General features: G+C 42.5%; 1 protein-coding gene across 2 annotated transcripts in view; it reads right to left on the reverse strand.

Annotated features, from left to right (window-relative positions):
- The window catches only part of MANBA (mannosidase beta), a 60,842-nt gene that overhangs the window by 31,461 nt on the left and 10,745 nt on the right, over positions 1–18,636 (reverse strand). For both annotated transcript variants that reach the window (XM_064148411.1, XM_064148413.1), the window contains exons 2-7: positions 16,877–16,971; positions 16,252–16,357; positions 14,020–14,190; positions 11,065–11,188; positions 7,430–7,605; positions 4,337–4,447 (exon numbers count right to left, since the gene is read on the reverse strand). In XM_064148411.1, the coding sequence (XP_064004481.1) occupies positions 4,337–4,447; positions 7,430–7,605; positions 11,065–11,188; positions 14,020–14,190; positions 16,252–16,357; positions 16,877–16,971 (783 nt within the window). The remainder of the gene's footprint in view (positions 1–4,336; positions 4,448–7,429; positions 7,606–11,064; positions 11,189–14,019; positions 14,191–16,251; positions 16,358–16,876; positions 16,972–18,636) is intronic.

Raw genomic sequence — 18,636 nt, forward strand, 5'->3', positions numbered from 1 at the left:
TCAACTGGAGAATTACAAAACACCTGACCAGAGACAATGTACATGACAAACTAAAAGCATGAGTGCAGGCTATAGATCACTGACCTCAAACTAAATCCCTCTGCATCGTGACAATGACCAAGATACAGAAACTGAATGAATTTTGAACAATAAAAACTGGAATTTGCTCCACACCCTGCAGTGTTGCACAGTGCTGCCACAAGGGAAACACCAGGTTAGCAGCAAGTGGGGCTCAGCATCCATACCACTGAAGAAATTCTCAGCCATAACAAAATAAACTTACAAAGTCAAACCAGGGAGAAGCCTTTGGGACCCACCCATCCAACACCTGTGCCCACACACATGCTGAGGACAGTGTGCCCTGCCTCTTCCTACTATGATGCCACTGCACACTGTTCAGTATATACCAGCAAGATAAACTTAATATTTAGGACACCCACTCCTAGAATTCTGCAGATTTATTTCAACATGAGAAGATAAAAAATAACCAATATTGTATATGAATTGCATGGTCACCCTAACTATTAAAGGCTACAACTACATTATGAGTACTGCAGTGGCAAAAGAGTTCTGACCTCCCTCCAGTTACTCCATTCAATGATTTGGAGAAAAAACTCCTCGGTCTCCAGTGTAACTCTATTTTGTGGCACACAATGGGAGTCATAGTTTAGGCCCCCAAAATATTTGGGAGGTTGTTTTAATGGATGCCACCAGGCAGGATGGGGCTGTCTCAGAGTGCATGTGTAATAGAGTATTTATGCTGCTAACGGAAGTAATACGATACTACTTTATTCACACTCAAGTGGAACTTGCGCAACTGGCCAAATCCAGGAGGCTGAAACAACCAGCCAGGACCACCCATACAGCAGCAGCAAACTCCTCAGACCCATCTCACATTTCCAGGTCTCCAGAGTTCTGGGCCTTTGTGTCCTCTTCTCACTGCTCCTCGGGGGCCCAACCAGTAACTGCACCTCTTTCTGTTCCTACTTCCTTATGCCTTGTGAGGGTAAAAAGGCATAGGGAGACCCCCATGCCAGCTAGCATCTGGCATCTTTAGTTACATGCCTTTCTGGCTACCAAGACTTTGGCCACCTTGAAATCTGACCCAACTTGCTGCCTGAGGACTGAAGATTTCTCCCAGTCTTGAAGACCACAGAAAAGGCTCTCTAGCAACCACAGAGCAATCAGCTGGTTCTGTGAACAATTAAGAAACAGATATCTGTCTTTTTAAGGCTCTGCACCCAGTTAAGTGGCCTGCAGCTCACATTTGGCATTCCCAGATTTAACAGTAGGAAAAGTAATAGGGATGAAGATGCCTAGAGCTAAAATAAAATCACAGAATGCCCAAGTGACCTAACAAATTAGAACACAGCGTGAAAGCAGTGAGAAAACTACAAAGCCAAAAGGAAAGACTTCTGGAAGACATGGTAAAAGACCTGGAGGGGGAAGAGAGCGTACAGGGAAGGACAACTAAAGGATAAAGTCTTCCAAGTACTGAAACATCCTCAATTAAATAAATCCTCCAAATACAGTGTTGAAGAAATAAGCATAGAAAAGGATGGGGAAGAATTGAAGAGCAAACAAATGCTTTAGGAGGCAATGGGAGAGGTAACAGATTCCTTGACATATTAGTCATGGCAGGAAGAAAAACAACTTATCAATACCAAACAGGACTGGATAGACTCTCCCTCAAGAAAACCAGTTTTGTTCTGAGATAATTTCTGGCTATGACTTCCTTGCACATTAAGTACTTTGGCTTAGAGTTTGTTTCTCAGGATAAATAGAAAAACAAAAGCAAAACCAACCCTGTCCTGCATGTTGGCTTTATGCTGTTTCAGTTTCTGCTACACCCAACAGAAGTAGGCACTTCCTTCAGCCAGAGGTTCCCAGCGTAGCTGGCTAGAGCTCCCACAAGTACATACTGGGAGGCTACCCAGACATTTTCCCAAAGGATTAGTTAATGTTTTGGAGATTAACATGTCAGGAACCAAAGAGTAGCTCAGACTGAGGCTAGCCAAATCTGACATAAGACCAAGCTGTGTTTTCTCACACACAGTTTTACCCTTTAGTTCAGTCCTATATGGATTTACGTAGACAGTCACACAGAGACAAACCACTTGTGAAATGTCTCACCCCTATTTTTATTTTCTTGAGAAAGAGAGGAAATGTATTTCATCTGAATACAACAGAACAACAGCACGCAGGAACACTTATCCCTGATTGCATCTCCTGAACTACTCCAAGTTCTTATTAAACCACATGAACATTGTGATTCAGTCCCGCTGACATAAGAGCAAATTGTGGTACAACATGAAAAAAATTCTTTATAGAGCCTTTTCCTACTCACAGAGCTCAGGGCAGAGGGGTGGTAGTGGTGTGTATCTGTCAGAATCTAAAATAGAGCTTCTCAGAACACATAAAGGAAAAACCAGACTTTATGTCCTGAATCTGTGACGGTTTTATATGCTATTTATTTTTAATGCCCACTCTTTGCTTCTCCCCACCTCTTTCCTTTCCCTATGAGGAGAAACAAAGAAAAAGCTTCTCAATATCTTCTGTAGACCACAAAGGCCAATAATCATATGCCACAGGGCACAATGACATATCCTGATGCAACTACCCAAGCGGAATCAATGACTTCTCCTACTATTGTGCAGTTTCCACACAGCAACAACAGCTTTTTCCTTTTTATAGGCTTTATAACCCTATTTCCTGCACTAGTGTTTCTCTGGTGTGTTTTTTCTTGTTTCAAAATTAATTTGCTAATAATAGTAAATAATAATTATTATGACTGCATAAACCAAGGGCTAACCCTTTAAAGATGAGAGCTCCAGAAACCACTGTTTTTCATAGAATTTTTCACATGTACAAATCATAGAATCAACCAGGTTGGAAGAGACCTCCAAGATCAGCCAGCCCAACCTAGCACCCAGCCCTAGCCAGTCAACCAGACCATGGCACTAAGTGCCTCATCCAGGCTTTTCTTGAACACCTCCAGGGATGGTGACTCCACCACCTCCCTGGGGAGCCCATTCCAGTACCAATCACTCTCTCTGGCAACAACTTCCTCCTAATATCCAGCCTAGACCTCCTCCGGCACAACTTGAGACTGTGTCCCCTTGTTCTCTTGCTGGCAGCCTGGGAGAAAAGACCAACCCCCACCTGGCTACAACCTCCCTTCAGGTAGTTGTAGACAGCAATGAGGTCCCCCCTGAGCCTCCTCTTCTCCAGGCTACACACCCCCAGCTCCCTCAGCCCCCCCTCACAGGGCTGTGTTCCAGGCCTCTCACCAGCTTCATCACCCTTCTCTGAACATGTTCCAGTATCTCAACACCTCACTTGAATTGAGGAGCCCAGAACTGGACACAAGACTCAAGGTGTGGCCTGACCAGTGCTGAGTACAGGGGAAGAATAACCTCACTTATCCTACTGGCCACACTGTTCCTGATCCAGACAAGGATGTCATTGTCTCTCCTGGCCACACTGGTGGCTCATGTTCAGCTACTATCCACCAATACCCCCGAGGTCCCTTTCTTCCTGGCTGCCCTCCAGCCATTCTGTCCCCAGCCTGTAGCAGTGTTTGGGGTTGTTGTGGGCCAAAGTGTATGAAATGACAGCCTGGTAGATGGATTAGTTTGTTTGTGAAGAAGCACACATCAGGGCTACCTAATAAGCATTGAAGTTTAGTTGCTGGTTTTCCACATGTTGATGGGATAAGGAGTCCAGTCTAACTTGCATGATTTTTTTTCAAATGGACAATTGAAAACTTTACCTTCTAATCTTCTTAGTGAAAACAAACAGATAATTATACAGCCAGTGTATTACAAGAACCAACTATTACTTTGATGGTCGTACTTCAGATGCTACAGCACAACTATCACATTCTAATAAATGTATGTTAGCCTTTCAGGAAAGCAACTGTCCCACAATTGTTTTAAAAACCTGAATTAACAAGAAAAATCTCTGTAATAAACCTTCACATAAGCTACAGAACTCTCAGAGAGTTTTTTGTGCCTGATACAAAAAGATCAGCCTCTTGTAACAAGTTTAAAAGTGCTTTTTTAATAAGGTAGAAAGCTTAAGAAGTAAACACCTTTTTCTTTCTGAGGTTTCCAACAAAGTGTAAGTCACCTTCCAGTCTGCAAGTAAAGGCATCCACACAAGCTAAGGCTACCAGAAAACAGATGAACACACACTGTGACATTTAAAAAAACTAGAAATCAATTTTCAGTAGCATTTTCACAAATTATTTAAGAGCTTTAGACACCTGCTATGCAGAGCAGACGTCCCAACAGTAGCAGTGTGATGCCAGCTGTAATCAAGCTGAGAAGCTTACCTTTGAAAATTTCTCAATCTGGTATCCTTCCTCCATGATGAAAGTTGTTGTCATGTTGTATCCAGTCTGCTTTCCATGCCCATTTGGCCACCAAGCCTCCACTGCAGAACTCTTGAACACAAAGCAGTATGTATAGAAGGAAGCAAATGAGGCTGTTAGGGGCTCGGTTATCTTTGAGTGAATTACCACAAGTCTAACGAGTTTATGTGCCTCAGCTGAGCCACAGTAGCCAGGACCTCTCCAGCTGCAGCTCTGAAGTAAAAATTACTTCGAAAGAAAAGGGTGATTTCTTCCACTGAAATTCAGGCTATCACTTCATCTTGTGGCCACAGCAGGCCATGTGCATGCGTACACATCTAGCTGAGGCATGCTGGCAGAACATCCCTCCAAACCTCAAATAGCTGTGTCAGGAGCAAATGTTGTTCACTAGCCTCTCTATCGTATCCCTCCTCTCACTGACCCTTACACTTATCACACACAACATTTAACACACAGAGGGGACACTTCTCAGCTGTGACTTTGGTAATATGTGACCACAGTGACTGCTTCACTTGTAGCAAGCATTTAAGCATTTAATCAAGCATTTAAGCCAAGTGATAAGTTTTATTCTTCCTTATCAGCATCTTCTGCCTTTTTCTCCATGCTTCCTAACCCTGTCATTAGTACTCCACAGTTTTTACAAACACAAAAAAGATCTACTTCTATGGTGACAGGATGGTTTAATTTTTCTCATTTTTCTAGTCACAAAGTAATATTTATATCTTCATTCCAGCAGCCTACTTCTGCTGCTCAATCCTACTGCCAACATTTGCCAGTTGAATGCACAACACAAAAATCATGGAAAGAAAGCAATAATGCATGCAACAAACAATGGAGGGATCAGGACTGAATAGAGTCATGTAAGGAGTGCCTCAGTCTTTTCAAACAAAATGAAGCCAAAGAGAAGCCCAACAATATGTTTTGCTGTAGCCATACTTGGACACAATCACAAATGTACCTATGGAAGTTTCAGCTTCCCCAGCAGAGAATGATCATAACTGCTTCTGCAGAAGTACTAATCTCTGTGTTGCACAGATACAAATAAAAGCACAAAATCAGCGTGGGCCTCAACAACACGGAGTGTTCACAGCCACCTGGCATGGCTAGAGTGTCTCATTGGCCACTAATGATGTCATCCCCATGCCCACCATTAGCTGATAAGCAAAACGCTGTCATGTTAGCAACACAGCACTTTGTGTGGCATCTGCAGGAAGACTGCTACATATCTCGGGTGACAGGCACCACTCAAACTCTTACTGACTTCCCAAAACAATCTGCAGTAAGCTCTCAACTAGAAATAAACGTCTGGTGAGGGCTTGCTGTTTAGTATGTGCTACACAAGTCAGGCTTATCGATACTTGAAACACATTGCAGGGCTTCTTGTAAAATCAGCTGATGTGAATCCATGCAGCAAAGCCTTTTGACTACAAAGAACAATAAAACACTGTTGCCGTTGCTTTGAAGGAAGTGCTTCCTCACAAACTTGCAGTCACACTCTGCTAACAGATTTCTTCTGAGGTTGGGAGTGGGACAATTAAATAAAGCTAAATCATTTCAGAAGTTTCACATTGCAGGGCCTGCTTAATGTGATCCCTGAAAGGGCTAAGCAGAGACTAATGATTGTTTTAAATGAAACTGGGTAGTATAATCACTCATGCAACTTGCATGCCAGGTGACAAGAAGTTAGAAAACTGTTTTTGTCTTGTCAAACTAAAACAAAACACACATGGATGCAAGTCACTGAGTGTGCACAGTAGAACAGAAATAGCCCACTTGCCTTTTAAAATGTGCTTTTTCTCCACTCAACTGACAAGAAAGTTGCAAATAGACACATAATGCATTTAAACTGGGGGAACGAATGCAACATTCCACAGCAACAGAGAAAACAAGTTGAGCCAGGAAAATATCCAGAGGTTTGAGGGCAGACCCTCAAATATTATTAGCTGTCAGAACTGTCAGGAGCCCCAGAGTCCTGATGAGAAAACATGGCTCACCCAGTGTGACTGTGCCTTAAGGCAGTGAAGCAGACAGCAGCTTCCATCAGGCTGTTGGCTGCAGCAGAGAACACCATCAGCTGTGGCTGCTGCTGCATCTGCCAGGGCTCCCACCTGCTCACTGGCCTGGGCCTGCTGCTGTCAGGTTCAGTTCTGCAAAGCTGGCTCTACTAGGGACCTGCTCTCTCAAAGGGAAGGCAAGACAAAGTTCATGCTTCCTTTTGCCACACTGGACTCGCTGCCTATTTCAGGGATACCTACATGGTTGTTGGCTAGAGCAGACCAGCTCATTTTCTGCCATCTCTTAAGCCTATATATCTTTCCTTAATTATACTTGTGTGATAAAACTCATCTGTTTCTAAAAAACACAAACAAAACAAGTTCTAGAGAAGTTTAAAAAATGGTGAATTAAGTCTGCCACAAACTAGTTTCCCAGCACTCACTGAAGGTAGCAAGCAGACCAACTTTTTCCTCCTTCATCACTGGGGTGTATACCAAATTAATTGTTTCTCATTTGAGTTCTCTCCTCATTAGACCATCCTTTACTTCTCTCAAATTCCTCCTGAGTTTTTTCCATCCAAGGGCAATGTCAGAACTGCTACAAAATTTCCAGAAATCATACTGCCAGACAAGTTCCTCGTGGAGCTCTTTTGCCTTTATCTGAAAGAGAGGTCTGAGAGATGTTTCCTCTCTTTCCTGGGAGAGCCATGCATATTGCAGTATTTTGTGGTCCCAAACAGTCCAATAAAAATAGCATGGGAGACAAGATATCTACTGTCAGTAAAGTGAAGTGCACAGGTAATCTGGTGATGTGATATTTTTGTTCTGCAGTAAGAGAAAGGCTTCATCACCTTTTTGACACTGAGCTAAGTAGCCCCACAGACATCAATTTTTAGAGAGGAGAAGAACTGTTCTCTCACCCTACACAGAACTGCTGTTAAAGTCAGGAACACAGTAAAGAAGGTGAGGGAGGCCTAAAACTGGCATGGAGGTAGAAATACAGATTGTAAACCAGAGGAAACGTTTTGCAGTTGCTCGGATTCCACACACACCTCCTTACCTTGTTGATATTTACATGCAGCACAATGCTGCCTTCTCCAGGTTGAAGCTTCACACTGAATGTTTGCTGTGTTTGCAGTTTGGGAATGTCCACAGTCACAAGACCTGCAACTGGCTTGGAGTTGACTACATCAAAAACAGACTCAATTTCAAGACTCCACTGCTGAGTATTCTTTACTAAGTAAAGAGAGAGGGAGAAAAATGGGAAATCAGGAATTGTGTTTATATACCTATTAATTAAAATGATCTCTCACAAAAAAAAAAAACAAAACCCAAAAACAATTAAAACACTTCACATTAAATTTAACAGATTCCAGGCTGTGTTTGAAACAGCCCTACCAGGTTAATCTTTTTTTTTGCTTAGTGCACTTGATAGATGTTTTTAACATCTGTCAACTCAGAATGATTTATGATTTATGTTTTATAACTTCTTTTGATTTCATTCCAAACCCATCCAGGGGTTTCTCAGAGTTCTGTATGAAAGCCAGAGACCACGACACCAGTCACTTCATTAGGAAGGGCATTTTTTCCCCACCAACTTCCACAGACATGATATTTGCTTTTAGTCAGCACTCATATGAACGTGGCACTCTTTGGGAAAGATTGTAATCACAAGGCAGTACAATCACTTTTGTCAGTGAAACAAAACCAGTATTAACAGAAAATGAGCTGAATCCATCCCAGAGCCACTAAACAAAATGAATGGAGTTATGCTGGGGATGAATTTGGCCCACTGTGTCTAGACTTGATAGGCTGTACTTTCATGTCCCTTCTGCCACTGAAGTGTGGTGTGGTACACATTAATGGTTTCCCTGAGAACTCTCTACAGTTACCTCAGATGGTCCTCACATCCCATTAACTTCAGCAATTAAATTACCTATCTGTAAACATACCCTGGATAATCCTATACTTTAAATATTATAGATGAACATCTAAGCAATGGCAAATGAAAGAGAAAACAAATAAAACTGTCAGTAAGACACGTTTTACATACACAAACTACTAATAACTTCTTTTCTCCTTTTGTGTTTCTATTCTAGCACTCCTTCCACCAGGACAGAAAGAGAATCACAGAATCACAGAATCAACCAGGTTGGAAGAGAACTCCAAGATCAGCCAGTCCAACCTAGCACCCAGCCCTAGCCACTCAACTAGACCATGGCACTAAGTGCCTCAGCCAGGCTTTTCTTGAACAACTCCAGGGATGGTGACTCCACCACCTCCCTGGGAAGCCCATTCCAATGCCAATCACTCTCTCTGTGAAGAACTTCCTCCTAACATCCAGCCTAGACCTCCCCGGCACTGAGACTGTGTCCCCTTGTTCTATTGCTGGTTGTCTGGGAGAAGAGATCAATCCCCACCTGGCTACAACCTCCCTTCAGGTAGTTGCAGGCAGCAATGAGGTCCCCCCGAGACTCCTCTTCTCCAGGCTAAACACCTCCAGCTCCCTCAGCCTATCCTCATAGGCTTTGTGTTCCAGGCCCCTCACCAGCTTCGTCACCCTTCTCTGGACATGTTCCAGCCCCTCAACATCTCTCTTGAATTGAGGAGCCCAGAACTGGACACAGGACTCAAGGTGTGGCCTTGAATTGCATTCAACCCTGGTGTGATTTTCACTGTCTTTTGTAGAATGAAGAGCAATAAATATGTTCCCAAGTCTATATTACACTCATCATTATCCAGGGAAGGCAAATTTTCACCAATGTTGAAGGGGTTAAAAAGTCACTCACCTTACAAGGGTCTGCCATTACAGTCTGTTTTCCCTCTCCTCCATGGGCACACAGAACTTTCAGCCCACCGTTAACTGCATGAACTGTGGGGTTTAGGCCCAGAAATCAAGAGCAACAAATCCCTTACAGACTCACTGGTCAGAATGCTATGACACCAAATCTGATGAGCAGTGCAACTGCATAGGCAGCTTAAATTCAAGTTGTTCATTTACTCTCTATTTTTATAAATATTATTATGTTTGAATACTAAGAAGCTTTGCCTCTGGTTCCAAACCTCTCTCTGCTGAATGAGCGAGACTTGCTCCCTCTGCTTATCCAGAGAGCAAGACTTCTCCTACCAGAAGGTGGAGTTGTGGGAATGTGGGAGGGACCAGAACTAAATTTCAGAGAGCACACAGTCTATGCTGGGGCTTTCCATGGAAATTCTAGTCACGTTAATTCTAGCTAAGACCTGCAGCTATTTCAGGAAGCTCTAAAAGCAGCCAGAGAGTGACGTCTTCCTCTTTTATTCATACACAACAACTCTATTCCCAAGGGCTGAAATTCAACCTAGTGGAGAGGACGCTCATGCTAGCCTTTACTGCACTGAAGACTGGCACAAAAGGCAGTGAGAGAAAGCTTGCGGGTGGTCTGCAGTGAGGCATATTACTGTTTACAGAGTTTCAACAGCAAATTAACTACTTTTGCTCAGCTTCAATGATCTTCAGGACAAAGGAGAGGAAAATCAAAGGCCATGTCAAGGGAAGAAACCGGTTCAGTAAGTTAGGTAGCAGGAATGCAGGAGGCTGTCCTCTCAAATTGCAGCCTTAACAAATTATCCTTGCATAGCACAACTCTTTTTTTCTCTCAAGACTTCATGTTGGGTCCTGAAAGCTCTTGAAACTCTGCTCGCTATGCATTTGTCTTCCCATCACAAAATTAAATTCCCATAGCAGCTTTGCCTTTGTTTTAAATGGAGGTGAAACAAGAGAAGGCATGGAGGTGCCTCTGTTTTAAATGGAGGTGAAACAAGTGTGGCTAATATGGTCGAGGGAAGTGATTATCCCCCTCTACTCCGCTCTGATGACACCCCACCTGGAGTACTGCATCTAGTTCTGGTACCCCTATTACAAGAGGGATGTGGAGGTGCTGGAGTGTGTCCAGAGAAGGGCCACGAGGATGACCAGAGGGATGGAGCATCTCACCTATGAGGACAGACTGAAAGAGTTGGGGCTATTCAGTCTGGTTAAGAAGAGGCTCCAAGGTGACCTTATTGTGGCCTTCCAGGATCTGAAGGGGGCCTACAAAAAGGCTGGGGAGAGGCTTTTTAGGATATGAGGCAGTGACAGGACTAGGGGGAATGGAGCAAAGCTGGAGGTGGGGAGATTCAGACTGGATGTGAAGAGGAAGTTCTTCACCATTAGAGTGGTGAGACCCTGGAATGGGTTGTCCAGGGAGGTGGTTGAGGCCCCATCCCTGGAGGTGTTTAAGGCCAGGCTGTGGCCAGCCTGATCTAGGGTAGGGTGTCCTCGCCCATGGCAGGGGGTTGGAACTAGATGATCCTTGTGGTCCCTTCCAACCCTGACTGATTCTGTGAAGGCATATTTATCTGGGGTCTTGGTGAAAACATATGCAATAAAAGAGGAAGCTTTCAAAACAGAACAGAGGCTAAGCTCAGCTCTACTACAGCTGCAGTTACTTGGGAATCTTCATGCACCATAGATTCTGAGTTCTAGTATTTTAAATCACCACTGTTTGTACTGCAGTACTGCTTCAAAACCAAAAAAAAGTGCAATAGTAAGAACTACACACAAAGTCATAATAAAACAATAGAACCCTTCCTAAACTGACAGCTGATTGAGCTTAACAATAAAATGGTTTGTGTTCCAGAGAGAAAACACCAATCAAAAACAGAAACAGGACTTACCGAAGAAAGGAGTCAAAGAAAAGTAAATCAGGTGGTAATGGTTGTAGGCTTCAATCTTAACATCCTTCCAGATTCCTTGAGTGGGAAAAGAAGGGCCCCAATCCCAACTAAATGAACACTGCTCCTGGAATACAGAATAATTACATTACAAGAGCCAATGTTTCACACAGACATTGACTCTGTGCCAGAAATAAAAAATATCTGCTATCTAGAAACAAACTATTGACATGCACTGGAAGACTTTCTCCTAATTTGCACAAATCCAGAAAACTACAGTATTTTTTATCTCTTATTTCTTGACTAGAACTCTGCTGCTATGCCCTGTAACATATGTATATAATACTATTCTGTATATATATGTATATATGTATTCTGTGTATATATATAAGTGCATATAGTACTATGCTGTATTAAACACCCATATATGGCAAAATTTTGTATTAGTGAAATGGATGATCTTGGAGGTCTCTTCCAACCTGGTTGATTCTATGATTCTATGAAACACTACCTGGCCCAAAACCTAAAAAATAAAAGGTAAAAAATAATACTAATAAAAAAGCAACCCAGCAGTTTGCTCTCAATTCAGCTCTGAACTGTTTTAGTTTGTAATGTCAGTATTTAACTGTATACCCAAAAAAAAAAAGACAAAGTAAGCAGAAAAATGATGGTTACAAATGTCCAAGTATTCTAAAAGAACAATATCAAATAAAAAAAATCATGGCTGTATTTGAAATACTTTACCCTCCATTTTTGGATGCAACACCACGGGTTAGTACAAGGAAAGGGATGAGTATGTCTGGTGCATTTTGTTCAGTTCAGTCATGTTCACCATTTTCCCTTTTTTATGGTTCCATTATAAAAAGGGAACAAAAGCATGGTTGAGAAATAGCTTAGTGCTGGTTCTAACATCAGAATGACTGTCAGTATTGCAAAATGCTGGACAGGCAGGGGAGTACCTACACTGCTTTACATCTAGCTGTTTTCAAACCTGGTCAGACCTCTCGTTAACAAACCCCTTGAAGACTTCTATTCAGCTGCCCTCCAAGCTTCACACGGCCCCAGCCCACAAAGCAAATACAATAGATCTCCTTAAAGTCTTGTACAGTGACCTACAGTTCTAAATTTAGGCACTAACAATTTACAGCCAAGGCATACTAATTTTGGCAACCCACATTGCACAAGGCTGGCCTATCCCTTGCATAGCTGAAGTCGGCCTGCCTGCCTATCAAGTTGCAAAAGGGCCTTCCAGGAAGCAAGCACTGTACCTATTTCAAATGTGAAAACAAGGACAACACATTCTTAGAAAACAAGTCAGGAATTTCCCCTTAATTAAAAAATCAACAAAGGAAGCACTGATAGATTGTCAAGTTTTGCTAGCAGTACTACAGAGCCTGCTATCAGAACTGATACGTCATAAGCTTGTGTCACTCAAGTACATCACCAGTGAAGTCTTGCACTTTGCTATTCATTCCTGTTCAGATTCAGACACATTTACTGCACCTCAGACTGAACTTCAAACATGTAAACAGCTCTCCATTACTTTAGGATGGCAAGCAACCAGCTTCTTTCAACAATGTCCTCATATGTTTACTTTCAGATGTGACATCCCTGCTGTTGTTAACTTATACTTGGAATTAAAAATGCTTCTGGACCTCTCTGGAGCAGCTTCCAAGTACAGTCAAATAACTCCTTGGAGCAAAACTCCCAAGATATTCTCTTACAATTTTAAAGGTAAAGCATGAAAACAGTCCTGGCCAGTTATGCTCTATAAATAAGTCTACAGCTGTTTAAGTGCCTTCTTCCTTCCATGCTCCTCCCTGCAATGATTTCCAAAAAGCACACTGGAGCCAAAAGAACCAATCAACTTTCCAAAATCTAATGAAAATAAAAGTAGCAGCAAGTAGTAATAAAGACAACATCTTAATCCCGATGGATCTTGCCAGGACAACATGGATCCCCTGTTTCCATGAACAAGTTCTAAAGGAAACCACATCCAGGTTTAGACTAACTTGGGGATTTTCTGGTTTAGTTTGGGGGTTTTGGTTTTGGTTTGGATTTTTATTTATTTGGGAGTTTTGTTTGGGTTTTCTTTTGGTTTTGTTGTTGTTGGATTGGTTTTGGTAGTTTTGGGGTTTTTTTTTTGAGGAGGTTCTAAAAGGACTCAATCAAAAAGATTAAAAATTATTAACAAGAAAGGCATTTGAGTGGAGACAAACATGTAAAAACATCCAAAAAGAGAAATTCCAAAACAGCCAGCTCCTCTATCTGCAAAGCTAGCAGAAACAGCTGAGATGCTACTCAAATGATAGTTTGCCTTGAGCAAGTTTTAACAGCAATGAAGTCATGTCTTAAATCAGTTTTCTGAGCTTCATTAATTGCATATTACATCATTGTTTTCACTGAACATGTACTTGTAAGTCACACTTCACAACCCCATAATAACAGGAGAACAGGTTCTCTGTTAGATAACACTTCTTGGGACATGCCAGAGCTGCCCAGTATAAATAGCACAGCACGTGAACAACAGTGAACACTCACAAAGCTGCTTGGCTGAGACTTTTACAGCCTTGGCAATACACACTGGTATTTGCAACTGCGAACTCTATTGTCACCATACATTGCTAAACCCACCCACTGAATCCAATGTAATGATTACCCATTTTTCAATGCTATCCTTCTCTCTCAGCAGTAAGTCTCCTTGCTGCTTCCTTGACGAAAACAGCCTTTAAAACACCTTGACGTGAAGCTTGGCCTTCTTATGGCTCTTGTATTATCAACATACTGGATGCAAGTTTCAGAGTTGGGGAGAGGCAGGAGAGGAGAAGGAAGCTGCAATGAAATACATGCCCTACTTTTTAAATGACATTGCAGGTTCCAGAATACATCTGTAAGGACAGCACATGGTGCATTTCCCTTTCCAAGCCTGCAGCCAGAGACAGACAATTCTGCCCTTACCTTTCTGATGAAATTAGCATGGCACTCTCCTTTCTGCACAGGTGGAGGGCACGCTGGGGGTATGCTGTATGCTTTGTGACATCTGCTCTGCTCTGCTGCATAAGAAATGGCTGATAAGAAACGGACCTCGACAAAATTGACCTCTTTGATCACGCTGGTAATATCAAAGCTCTAGGTCAAGAACACAGAATAAAATCTTTACAGAGCTGACATTTATTTATGAGATTTATAATCACTGTTACACTGGGATTTTAAAACCATATATATATTATTCAAAGACATTTGAAGCCAAGTCTCACCAAGCTCAGCTTCTGAAGGAAAAGAAGCTAAGCTATTTTCTTAAGCTAAGGAAAGGAAATACACCATGACATTCCAGATACAAGGAGATGTTTCTGGGGAAACTACTTCCCCCATACTGAGCCACAACTGTAGGCTGCAGCACTCTGCTTACACACAGAAGTGCTTGAGGGATAAGGAAGGCAACAGAATCTTTATCCTCCTTCCTCATATTCAGAACTCATCTGCATCTTTAGAAAAACACCTTGTCCCAGCTCAGAAAGCTGGTCTATACAGGAGCCCTTCCAACTGCCCCTGTGCTGTCAGCACTGTGCTGCCTGTTGCATGAATGGTGGAGTCGCTGTCCCTGAAGGTGTTCAAGAAAAGACTGGAAGAGGCACTTAGAGCCATGGTCTAGTTGAATGGACAGGGCTGGGCAATACGTTGGACTGGATGATCCTGGAGGTCTCTTTCAGCCGGGTTGGTTCTGTGATTCTGTGACTCTGTGAATGCTGCAAAGCTGTGTTCACACCACCAGCACTCTCCCGCTCAACATGTGCAGATACACATTCTATGCCACCATGATAAAAGCACTTGGGGGCTTCCTTACTGGCTCACAAAATCCCCTTCTGTGTGGCTGGATAGAAGGATAAATGTTTGGTTTCAGATTTATCCTCTGCTATCAAGATGATATGGTTTCAAAATGCTAATACCCATTTCTTCCTCACAGTGTTCATCTGTGACAAGTCTTGACAATTTTTTCCAACTTGTGAGCATCCCAGCTAGCATGACTTTTATCTGCAGCATACAGCTGAAAATTACAAAGCAAACTGCATCCCACACACTTCACAGAGTCCTTCCTGCAGATGTTGTTGCCATGTGCCATGCTGAACAAGTGAACAAAGCAGAAGTCTGGGTCACAGTAATCTTAGACTCAATCTAATGCACTACCCTCTGGTTTTACAGTGAAAGACATTTCATGAACTATTACACTCTGAAAGAGAATGAAACTTCAGAAAAAAGAACAAAATAACATCACTTCCCAATTCCTCAAAGCCTGCTGCTGGCAATCCTTCAGGTACTCTCCAAATAGTAAATAATTATGATTCCATAAAAACTATGAAATTTCTTATTTCACTTGTGGCAAAACTAAGTCACAGAGAAACCAAGTGATTTGTCCCAGGTCACACAGACCCAGGTGGCAGAATCTGGCTCTCATGTCTCAGGCCAGTACCTCTGCAATAAAATCTGTCAGAATGATAAATGAAGGCATCAGGTTTTCTTTGTAATCCAGTTATTACACTAACATTCTTAAGCCTTTATTTTTTTCTTTTTCTCAGTTCTTTTCAGAGAAAGGCAAAGATTGCCCCTCATAGAGTTACTCAGAATAACACTAGTTTAAAGCTATAAAACTAGCTTGAATGCTTCTGTCACTCTGAAGATCATTCCACATTGAGTACTCTCATGCAGGCACAGGCTAAGCTCAAAAACACAACCCAGTGTTATCAAAAGCCCAATATTAAAAATACAAACCCCTATATAAACAACCAAACAAACCCATGGAAACACACAGGCTTTCAACAAGTTCACTTTCCTTTCAGTATTCACATGTAAATCATTCTAATACCAATTAATAGGCAGATTTATGGCTAGTGTAACATATTTAAACTTAGGTGACAGACCCCAAGGAGCAAGACTTATATTAGCTGAACTGATCCTCTTGTGTGGATCCACTCATTTAGAAGAAGACACATTCACCTCTAAATCTGCCCCTGCTGCTACTGCAAATCTAAGTACATTTCTCTTTTAACAGTTATCTGATTATGCATGCAGTCCTCAGGTCAACACTTTCTGCATCCAAAGACCTATTTTTATGTGCACTAGAATGTACTGGAAGTGCTCAGCACAAGAGGGTCTTGAAAGAGAATTCCCTTCAGAAATAAACACATTACTTACATATCTGATGAACATGTTGTCCGTTCTCCCAAGGGTGATGTTATTGAGCAGGATGTGTGCAACTGTATCTACTCCCTCGAAAACCAAATTCACTTTCTGCCATTTTCTACACAAGATAAGACAGGCATAAAAACCCTGTTAGAATATCTAGAGTTAATAACACACAGGATACAGACAATATAAAAATGTGCATCACCATTATCTTTAGTAGGAGTTGTCCAAAACCCTCTGACTGGTTTGATTCTATGATTCTACCAGTCAGTTGTAAAACTTAGTGTGGCTACATTGTATCTTTAAATAGTCAAATTCAGGTAACAGCCAAAGTGGCTCAAGACTGCAGCCCACCATGTTCACATACCCACCAGGTATCAGATGGGCTAGTTTCCACCTAGCCTAAATATTATCCTTCCTTAGTTGACAATTCCTACCTAATTTTAAACAACTGGGGTGGGAAACAGGGAAAAGCAACTACTAAAGTGTTCTTTAGCAACAGCTTTGCAGTTACACATTATTGCATAATTTGTTAGATCCAAAAGTGCTAACCAGATTTTAAGCTGACATATTACCTAGCAATTCTGCATGAGAGATGGCACAGAACTATTTCAGATGTATCTTCAATGCATACCGGATGTCAAAAGGCGCTCTGAATGTCCTGCTGTAAGTCCAGTTGTCCAGTGAGATCCACCTGTACATCACATCATTAAACCTATAGTACGGATCCTGACAACAGACCAACAGAAAGAAAATGGTTAAGATATTTAGTAATAGTGCTACTACATGAAATGCATAATGATAACCATTAGATTAGCAGCTCTTATTTCAGTCTGCAAATGCAAAATCCACCTTATTTGGTTATTCCTGATATTCCTTTTCACCTTAGAAATAATATCATAGGATCATAGGATGTTAGGGGTTGGAAGGGACACAAAGAGATCGAGTCCAACCCCTCTGCTGGAGCAGGACAATACTATCTAACACAGATCACAGAGGAACACATCCAGACAGGCCTTGAAAGTCTCCAGAGAAGGAGACCCCACAACCTCCCTGGGGAGCCTGTTCCAGTGTTCTGTGACCCTTACAGTAAAGAAGTTCCCCATTTTATTGAGGCAGAACCTCTTTTCCTGCAACTAACACCCATTGCTCCTTCTCCTACCCAAGGGAGCAAGTGAGCAGAGCCTGTCCGCGCCTCCTGGCCAGCCTTCAGATACTTATAAACATTTATCAAATCCCCTCTAAGTCTTCTCCAGACTAAGCAGCCCCAGGTCCCTCAGCCTCTCCTCATAAGTCATGCCCTCCAGTCCCCTAATCATCCTCTTAGCCCTCCACTGGACCCTCTCTAGCAGATCCCTGTCCCTCTTCAACTGGGGAGCCCAAAACTGAACGCAGTATTCAAGATGAGGTCTCACCAGGGCAGAGTAGAGGGGGAGGAGAACCTCCCTTGATCTGGTGGACACATTCCTCCTAATACACTCCAGGATCCCATTGGCCTTCTTGGCCACAAGGGCACATTGCTGTGCCATGGTTAACTTGTTATCCACCAGGACCCCCAGGTCCCTCTCCACAGGACTGCTTTCCAGCAGTTCACCTCCCAGCCTGTGCTGGTGCAGTTTGTTATTCCTCCCCAGGTGCAGGACTCTGCACTTGTCCTTGTTGAACCTCATCTGGTTCCTCTGTGCTCAGCTCTCCAGTCTGTCCAGGTCTCTCTGGATGGCCACACAGCCTTCAGCTGTATCAGCCAAGCCTCCCAGCTTGGTGTCATCAGCAAACTTGCTGAGCAGACTCTGTCTGTGCCTTCATCAATGGCATTGATGAAGATGTTGAACAGGACCAGCCCCTGAGGGACACCACTAGTTACAGCTCTCCAGCAGGACCTGGCACCATTGATCACCACCCTCTGAACTCTATCTTGCAACCAGTTCCTAACCCACCTCACTGTCCGCTCTTCATCCCACACTTCCTCAGCTTGCTCACTAAAATGTCATGGGAAATGGTGTCAAAGACCTTGCTAAAGTCAAGGTAGACTACATCCACTGGTTTCCCTGAATCTACCCATATGTGAAAGTAAAGCTTTGGCAATCTTTGACTTTAGATACATAGGTGAAAACCTGTTTGCTATAACCATTCATAAACTACAGGGAGCAGGATTTGTTTTTTACATAAGAAATGACTAGGGTGGATATTAAAAAAAATCAAGACAGCTTATGACTTAATGAGAGAAAGAGAAACATGATCACCCTCATAATGATGGGGAAAGTATATCTAATAGGATTTTAAGAGGCAAAGAAACAGTATTTTAGGCCTCCAGGGAGAGAAGTGAACAGATCTCTTCAGTTTAAAATAACTGCAAATACTGTGGTGGTTTTTTGTCAATCAGTCCTCCTGTGG

The sequence above is a fragment of the Pogoniulus pusillus genome, chromosome 9 (genome assembly GCF_015220805.1).
Source record: "Pogoniulus pusillus isolate bPogPus1 chromosome 9, bPogPus1.pri, whole genome shotgun sequence".
Lineage (NCBI taxonomy): Eukaryota > Metazoa > Chordata > Aves > Piciformes > Lybiidae > Pogoniulus > Pogoniulus pusillus.